Source organism: Papaver somniferum, chromosome 2 (assembly GCF_003573695.1).
Source record: "Papaver somniferum cultivar HN1 chromosome 2, ASM357369v1, whole genome shotgun sequence".
In the NCBI taxonomy this organism is placed as follows: domain Eukaryota; kingdom Viridiplantae; phylum Streptophyta; class Magnoliopsida; order Ranunculales; family Papaveraceae; genus Papaver; species Papaver somniferum.
The window spans coordinates 112,618,166-112,626,949 of record NC_039359.1 but is presented as its reverse complement, the minus strand read 5'-3'; the positions used below and the strand labels follow the sequence as shown (position 1 = coordinate 112,626,949).

Here is an 8,784-nt window from a genome sequence, read left to right as displayed (position 1 = left end):
TGGCTTAGGGAAAAAATGTATGTAGGACAAACAAAAGGCGGTCGAAGGCCCAAAATTCTTTTGGGACGTTTTTCTAGCTAACGGATTCAATAGTAGATTTATGGGCAAATTAATAAAGTGTCCTGCTTCAAACCATATAATTAATAAACCGGCCAAGCTTTTAAATTCTTTTAGAAACTGGCCTTTCTGTTAGAGTTGACACCCGGGCCCACCAGATCGGTCAGCTGCGTTGAATAAGTCAAACTCGGTAGGAGAATTTACGACTGTGCCCTTGCCCATTTAAAGACGCGTGTGGTGTAATCTCGCACCACACTTTCTCTTTCCCCCTCGTTCTCTTCCTCCCTCGTTCTCTTCTCCTAGGGTTAGGTATTGAAGCTGTTTGAAAAGAAAAAGAGTCCTGATGTTATTGAAGTTGTTTTTGCTGAAGACATAGATGTTAGTGAAAGACCAGAGTGTATTTGGAAGAAAAGTTCTACATATTTAGGGATTCAAAGATAGTGGTGATACAGTGAAGATGAGGTACAAACCGGGATTGAAACAGTCTGAATCAAGGTAAGATTAACGAAACCCGTGACTTAATATATGATGAAAATCATTGTATTCATAGTTAATTGATTTAATTGATCGATTGATTTTTAGGGTTTCTGTTTTTTTTCCTTTGTAATTAGGGTTTATTTGAAACCAAATTTTTATTGTTTAATTGGGGTTTAATTTTCGTGATTGGGTGTAATATTGCTTAATTAGGTTTTCATTTGGTTTTCATAGGTTTATATCTGATTTTGTTTCATTTGTGTTGCAGTCAGTTCAAATTTAGGAATATCAGTGTATATGCGGAGCCAAAGAATGAGACTTTGGTATTTCCTGATTGCCATAGAGATGAAACAGAGTTGATGACACTTAAGTATATGGTGTATAAGGGTTTGTCTATGGATGTTAAAGAGAAGTTTAATTTATATTGGTTTAAGGAAGAATGTCTGCCACTGCCATTGTTAAACAATGATGATTTTGATAATTTTTGGGAGGATTCTTTTGTAAATGAGGATGGATGTATATGTTTGTGGATGGGGAAAGACACAGTGTTTGGGACTCCAAAGACTACACCAAGAGAAGACAGTTAGTAAGGGAACCACCCCTAGAAGATCCCCAAGGCTAAATAGTGTGGATAAATCAGTTGAAGGTGCATCAAGAAAGCTGAGTTTCATGGATGTGCCCATGTCCAAACATTCTCAGGCTAGTAGCAGTGGTTGCTGTCAGTCAAAAGCTACAAATGAAGTTAAGTTTGTTGAAGATGTGGACAATATTCAGCTGGAAAACACCAAAGAAGATGAATGTCACCCAATTGAGAATCCAGAAGCTCCTCCAGTATATGACAGTGATGAAGACATTGAGTATGGGTCAGATGAAGAAGAACAAGAAGAGAAAGAAGAAGAAGAAGAAGAAGAAGAAGAAAAGGAGAAAAAGAAGGCAAAGAAAAAGGTATATTTCATTTATAACTGATTTCATTTATTATAATTTGTAACTTATTATATGGTACTGATGTTGATCTTGAATGTGAAGGTAAGGATGTGGATGAAAGACCTGCTTACATGGATGACTTTGATGATGATTTTGGTCAGTACATGAAGGGTGAGCATGATGTAGATCTTTTCCCTGAAGAAGAAGTTTTTACTCCAGTAGATCCTAGCAAAATGGAGGTAAAAACTAGATTTGCAAATAAGGAAGCATTTAAGAAACATCTCAGGGGTTATTGTGTTCTTAATAAGTGTCAATATATTTTGGATAGAAGTGCTCCCTCTAGAATTAAGGCTGAGTGTAGGTTTAAAACAGAACATGATTGTCCTTGGTTTGTGTATGCTAGCAAGAAAGAGGGTGAGAAGACTTTTGTTCTTAGGAAAGTGAATTTGGAACATAAGTGTGAAGGGGATCCCCAAAATAGGAATAGATCTGCTGATCCTCATTTTGTAAAGGATTTTGTTCTTGATCAGATGAAGAATAAGCCTAAAAAAGTTGTTCCAGACCCTTATAAAATCAAGGAAGACTTCTTAGCTGAAAAGAGAGTAAATATACCATATCAGTGTGCATGGAAGGCTAGGAATCTAGTTTTAGAGTCATTATATGGGAACTATAAAGAAAGTTACAATGAAGTACCAGCATTCTGCAAGATGTTTACAAAATGCAATGATGGGTCTGTTGCTAAGTTCACTTTTGACACAGTGAATAACACCTTTGAAAGCATGACACTCTCATTTGAACCTGCAATGAGGGGTTGGCGAAAAGCATGCAGGGGAGTTATAGGGCTTGATGCCTGCCATCTAACAGGGGAATATGGGGGAGTATTGATGGCTGCAACTGCACTTGATGGACAGAATGGGTTAGTAATGTTAGGAATTATGGTATGCAGAGCTGAAACAAAGGAAAATTGGATCATTTTTTTGAAGCATTTGAAGGATGCAATATTAGCACATCCAGTGAAAGTGGCTTTCATTTCAGATAGGCAAAAAGGTTTATTGGAAGCTGTTGGTATAGTGTTCCCTGGCCATCACCACAGATACTGTTGGAGGTAACTTTCTTGTCTAACTTTGTTTCTTGTTTCTTTTGTTTGTCAGATCAGATAAAGTCCTTATGTTAATTGCAATGTGTTAAAATGCAGACATTTATACAAAAATTTCAAGAAGGATTACAAGGGTCTTGAATTATACAGTTCTTTATGGAATGCAGCAAAAGCATACAAAGAAAAGCATTTTCAGGTTTGACAGTTCACAACAGTTCTTTGTTATTGGTTTTATGCACTATTTGACAGTCAAGTTAGCTAGTTTTTGATTGGCTGTGCAGGAACATTTTGACAATATTGTGAAACAGAGTGCTGCAGCTGGTGCTTATCTCAGTAGAGAAGATCCTGCTACATGGTCCAGGGCCTTTTTTAACCCTATTCACTGTTGTGAACATATGAACAACAATTTTTCAGAGTCTTTTAACAATATGATCAACAAGATGAGAAATAAACCAATTATAATGATAGGAATAATGTATGCTAACTTAGTGATGGGTACATGGTACAATAGGAGGACTGAATCTGCATCATGGGTAGATGGTAATTTGGTTCCTACTGCTGTTACATTGATTAAGAAAATGTTGGAATTTGTGACTGACTATGGTGTTGACCCTTGTGTGGCTGGAGAGTTATATATGGTGACTAGTCCAAAGAATTCTGTGTTCACAGTGAACATACTTGCCAAGACTTGCTCTTGTTTGCAGTGGCAGTTGAGGGGGTTCCCCTGTATGCATGCAGTGAGTGCATTGCATAGCATAAGGCCACAATGGAGAAAGTAAGATTTCTCTTTTTTTAAATCTGTACCTTGTCTCAGAACTTATTTATGCAATTTCTAGGCCTTAAATGTATCTAGCACTAACCTTTACATACTCTGCTTGAGCAGGTACTGCAGTGATTACTATTCAGTGGAGAACTATAAGGCCACATATGCACCAACTTTTGCACCACTAGATGATAAAAGTGAATGGGTCCAGGTACTTTTTCTTCTTAAATTTGTAACTATATGCCCTATTTATATTCTCAACTACATTAATATAAGTGCATTTGTTCTTGCAGCCAAACATGAACAAGAAGATCTTGAACCCTCCTCACAGTAGGAAACCAGGAAGACCCAAGAGCAAGAGGGTAAGAAGTTATGATGAACCTCGTGTTGAGAAGACAAAAAGGAGGTGTGGGAAATGTGGAAATGTTACTAACCACAACAAAAGAACATGTGCTGGTGGTGAAGTGGGATCTAATCCAACTGCAAAGAGGCAAAGGACTGAATGTGATGCACAAAGCTTCACCTTCAGCAACATAGAGCCAAGTCAGACCACCGGAGTTAGGGGTGCAGCTAAGTCAAACAAGAAGAAGAGAACGGCATCATTTGTTGGTGAATGTTTTACAGGGCCTGGCAGTCAGCCTTTGGCAACACCATCTTCTACTCCAGCTTCCACAACACCTATGAGTCTGCCATCTATAGCACCATCTTCTACTCCACCCTCTACAATAAATAACCTTTATCAGAACTTCTTTGGCATTGGATCTGTATCTCAGAATATAAAACAAGGAAAGGGAAGGGGAAATGGAAAGGCTAAGAAGAAATGATTTGAGATCCGTTTTCTGATTTTTTGTGTTTAAGAAGACAATATTTTTTTCTTTTGTAGACTTGAATTAATGCTGAATCAAAAGTGGATGGTTGTTTATTAGTACATTTGCAGGTTACATTTTCAGATTGTTGAGTTCCTTACATATAGCATTAAGTTGTAAACTTGAATGCATAATTCTGTTTTTTGCAGCAATGAAGACTTCATCTGAGACCCATTTAAAACCGTCACAATCTGTACAAGTGAGGTATGCTATGTTCTTGTTGTGTTCATTCTTGCAAAATTTCATCTCCATTTTTGATTTGCAGTGATCTTTGTTGCAGGTTTGATTTTGCAGTGGGCAGTTTTTGAAGCAATGACCAGATTCTCCGCAAGCGTAACAACCATTCTCTACTGGTAATTTCACCATCTTGCATTTGACAGGATCGATGGCATCGTCAAACCATTCAAAGTACTGACAGGTTGGAATTGAACACTTCAAAAACATTTTTTCGTTTGTTTCTTTTGCTTTTGAACACAATAGTTGCCTTATACCATTACATGGTATATATTTGCACCTGGAATAAATCCAAGGACATACCTTTGGATCATGAATTCCCTGTGCACAGATAGAACATGAAATTAGGGGTTGTTTTAATCTTAATCTTACCTTGCTGCTGCTACTGCTGCCTGGAGAGTTTACTTCATTTTGGCTCATGTCTTATTTATTTTTATTTTTTTGATCTGTTGAGTATGACAAATACTATGGTTCTTCTCTGCAGGGCCTAATTTATATGAATGAAGCTGAATCTGACCGTTACAAATCCAACCGTTACAAATCCGACCGTTGCAATGAGTCACTGAGTTGACTCGATACTGGTTTGGTTACGAACTCAGACGAGGGTTAAGTCGTCTTTTACCTAGCAGGTTAACTGCCACGTAGCCAGTTAACTACCTAAATCCGTTTTTTGAAAAAAACGGGATGGAAAATGTCAATATCGGCCAGTTTATATAAAGATTCAAAAAAACGGCCAGTTTCTTAAATATGGTTCAAAAAGGTGGTTACTTTATTAAAAAGCCCTAGATTTATCTCCAACCCATTAGATTACATCAAACAATCTTATCTAAGGTTTTCTTCTTTTTTTCCTCTTTCGTGCTCGACGAACAGAAGCAAAGAAGCTTTCTTTCCTTCTTTCACGCATAAATTTGCTTTATCTTATTCTTACTCTGGCTTTGCTATTTATTTTTACCCTGGCTTTGTTATCGGTGTACACGGGTTTCAACTAAGATCGGCTATCTTTTCCTGCCTATGTGAACTAAATTTTTTTTTGGTAGGGGTGGCTTAAGCCACGGGGAGTCTGTACATAGATCCGCCCCTGCATATGCAAAATGATTATTTAAGATTAAGTTCTAGCATTCTGTATTCATTTTAGTGATCCCGTTGGGTATGGTCAGTTTCATATAATTCTTTGTCAACCGTAATTGTATCATTACAGTTTCCGGTACTAATGTTACACTACTTCAACATACATTCAGTTCTGTTTTCGTTCTAACAGAGGTTCTGTTGTCCTTTTTCTTTTACCTCATTTTAAAGCGCTATCTTTTGCATGGCTAGCTAGCCCAAACTGTTAGCTACGGTTATCTTTTCAAGCTAATTTCGAAACGGGGTAGTGTTTTTTTATAGCAGGTGCGGCAACTAGTCGGGTAGTTCCCGTGCATATATTTTCCTTTTGGGATTATGAACCAGTAATTTTGGTAGAGGGTCTCTTTAGGTGGTGGTGATCAGTGAGTGCATTGTTCATTAGTTAGTGGGATCGTATTGTTTTTGTTGGATTCAATAATCAAAAACAAGGAAAAATCAAATAAGAAAAAGTTATTGATATTTAGCTCCTTTATAATGAAAGTGATCGATTTGATGAAACGGACGAGCTTCCCATATCTTCGCAACAACAACAAGGCAAAATTTTGGAAAAACAGTGTGAGTCACGTGTTCAACACTTTGCCCTTAAGACATTAGCGCTCGGCTACACTCAAGAGTGATGCTATAGCCCTCACAGGATGGATATCTCCAAGATAAAACACCCTACTACATCTACTACTAGCATATGTAGTAGATGCTCAATTTGAGCTTGGCAACTCCGAAAAAACCATAAAAAAAAAATCTCGAACACTTGAGAAAACAATATAAAATGTTTTTTCCCTTAGGGGTCCCTCTAAATATAGAGCAACCCTTTCCCATAGATTTTACAAAAGTAGTGAATTCGTTTATATAATTGACAAATACAACTTAAGAAGAAAAACTCCCCGATATGGGACTAAAAGGTTTATGTAGTTTCTTAAAACTTCTAAAAATTGGAAACTCCACAATGTGAGACTAATAAGTTTCCTTCACAAAATAAAATAATAAATTATAATTTTTATTAAAACTTTAAAAAATTATTTTTTATTAATCGTTTTCCAACAATCCCCCACATGAATGAAAACTCAATAAAACATGAAAACACAGATAGATCTTGGTAAATCAACATCCCAATCTCACGATCCAAACAGACTGATCATGCAAGTGTTGAAATCATACTAGTCATTTCTACGTCCTCTCCCTTACACAAAAGTGTGTTGATCCCAGGGTCATACTATGGATTGCACAAATCATAATAGTATTGAGAGCTTTCATCTTTAGTTCTCACATGGTGAGACTATAGGTATCTTTCACCAAAGTGAAAAAGCATGAACTAGTGAATCCTTAGTGACCTTTAGGTCCTAAGTTCCAGTAATACCAAAACCATCAAACGAAAATCACACAAAAAGCGCAGGAAATACCATTTTAGGCAGAGGTTTCCATGAGGTCTTGAACCTTTGCTTAGTGAGATATTACCGGAATTACTTGCTAGAGACAGTAAACTATGTCTTGAACTGCTAGCATTTGATGTAATTCGCGATAACAACCACGGGTGATATCTCCAAAGTTGCTGCCAAGCTCGTGCCGTTTTGTCCAATTTGGCCATGGACATATCTTGTTTCTCAGAATGCTCTAGAGAATCAAAGCTCATATTCTCATAGGAAACGGCCCACTTCCTCATTCAGATAGGTGAATTTCCATAAAGACTGTTACTGCTACACCCCACTTCAATCTTAAATTGAAACTATATAACTCATTAAGACTTCTTAAAAGTCATCCTTCACATGCAGTCACACTATCACGTCTACACTATAGGGAAGGGACATAGAATAAAATTCTCTGATAGTGTTTACCTTTATCCACCACAAATTAGTTGTCTCATTCGAAACGTTGATCTTGGGATCTCCAGTCATCAAGGTTGAGTATCCTTCATGGCAAGTTTAATTTATGAGCTTAAGCCCCTTCCCCCTCGATGCATTTCTAACTATCTCTTGGGATAAACCTTTCGTCAAAGGCTGCGCGATATTCTCCTTGGATTTTATCCAACCAATGGAAATAACGCCAATTGAGATTAGTTATTTTCAGCTTTAGCTATTATAGCTTGGCTAACACAATGTACGGATATAGCTGGCACAGGCCTATTCCAGAGAGGAATGTCTTCTAAAAAGAATCTTAGGCACTCGGCCCCCTCTCGTGCTTTATCTAACTCAATACTCTCAGATTCCATAATGAATTGAGCAATATATGTTTGTTTGTTTGTAAATCTTCCAAAAACAAACCCTCATGCTAGAGTGAAACATATCCACTCGTAGACTTAGACTCCTCTGAGTCAACTATCCAGTTTACATCACAAAGTCCTTCAAGGACAACAAGATACTTTTCATAAATCAAATAAAAGGTAATAGAGTATTTTAGGTATCATAATACTCTACTCAGTGCATCTGAATGCTATTGCTCTGGACTACAATTATATCTACTTAACTTACTCATAATATAGGCAATGTCTGGACTCTTACGTTCATTAAATTCATCAGACATCCTATAACTCTTGAGTATTCAAGTTAAGATACTCCATTACCCTTTTTTCTTGAGTCTACAAGAATAATCGTACGGAGTACAAGCAGGCTTACAATCACACTGATTGTATCTCTTAAGTACAAATTCAACATAATGAGAATGACTAAGACTACATATGTTAGATTCTTTTCTAATCCTCATCCCTAAGATTACATCAACAGGGCCTAAGTCTTTCAAGTCAACGTTCTCATTCAGCGCATGTTTTTAGTGGAATTAATCACATTTATGTTTGTAACAAGTATAAGCATATCATCAACATACAAGCATACAATCATACAGGCATCCTTAACAAGTTACTTGTAAATATACTTGACAGATTCATTAACTTAAATCCACTACACATTATCACATGATCAAATTTTCCATGTCACTATTTACGTGCTTATTTTATAAACCATACAAAATTTTGTTCAACTTACAAACTTTGTCATCATAACCTTTAACTACAAAGTCCTCAGGTTGGTCTATGTAAATTTCTTTATCTAATTCATGATTTTAGAAAAGCTGTCTTAACATCCATCTGATATATCTCTAATTTGTTTATGACAACAATAACAATTAGCATCTCAACGGAAGTAAATCTCGTCACATGTGAATAAGAATCAAGGAAATATACACTTTCTTTTAGTTTATAGCCTTTAGCTACCAACTTAGAATAATATTTTTCCACAGTTCCATATACCTAATGTTTC

At 36.6% G+C, this 8,784-nt stretch overlaps 1 protein-coding gene across 1 annotated transcript; it reads left to right on the top strand.

Moving 5' to 3' along the window:
• The first annotated feature begins 1,453 nt into the window (after positions 1 to 1,453).
• Positions 1,454 to 4,323, top strand: LOC113348825. Its single transcript, XM_026592704.1, has 6 exons — positions 1,454 to 1,476; positions 1,558 to 2,560; positions 2,651 to 2,747; positions 2,833 to 3,326; positions 3,435 to 3,525; positions 3,608 to 4,323. Exons 2-6 carry the CDS (start codon positions 1,587 to 1,589, stop codon positions 4,136 to 4,138), a joined length of 2,187 nt encoding a protein of 728 aa, XP_026448489.1. The 5' UTR covers positions 1,454 to 1,476; positions 1,558 to 1,586; the 3' UTR covers positions 4,139 to 4,323.
• The last annotated feature ends 4,461 nt before the right edge of the window (positions 4,324 to 8,784 follow it).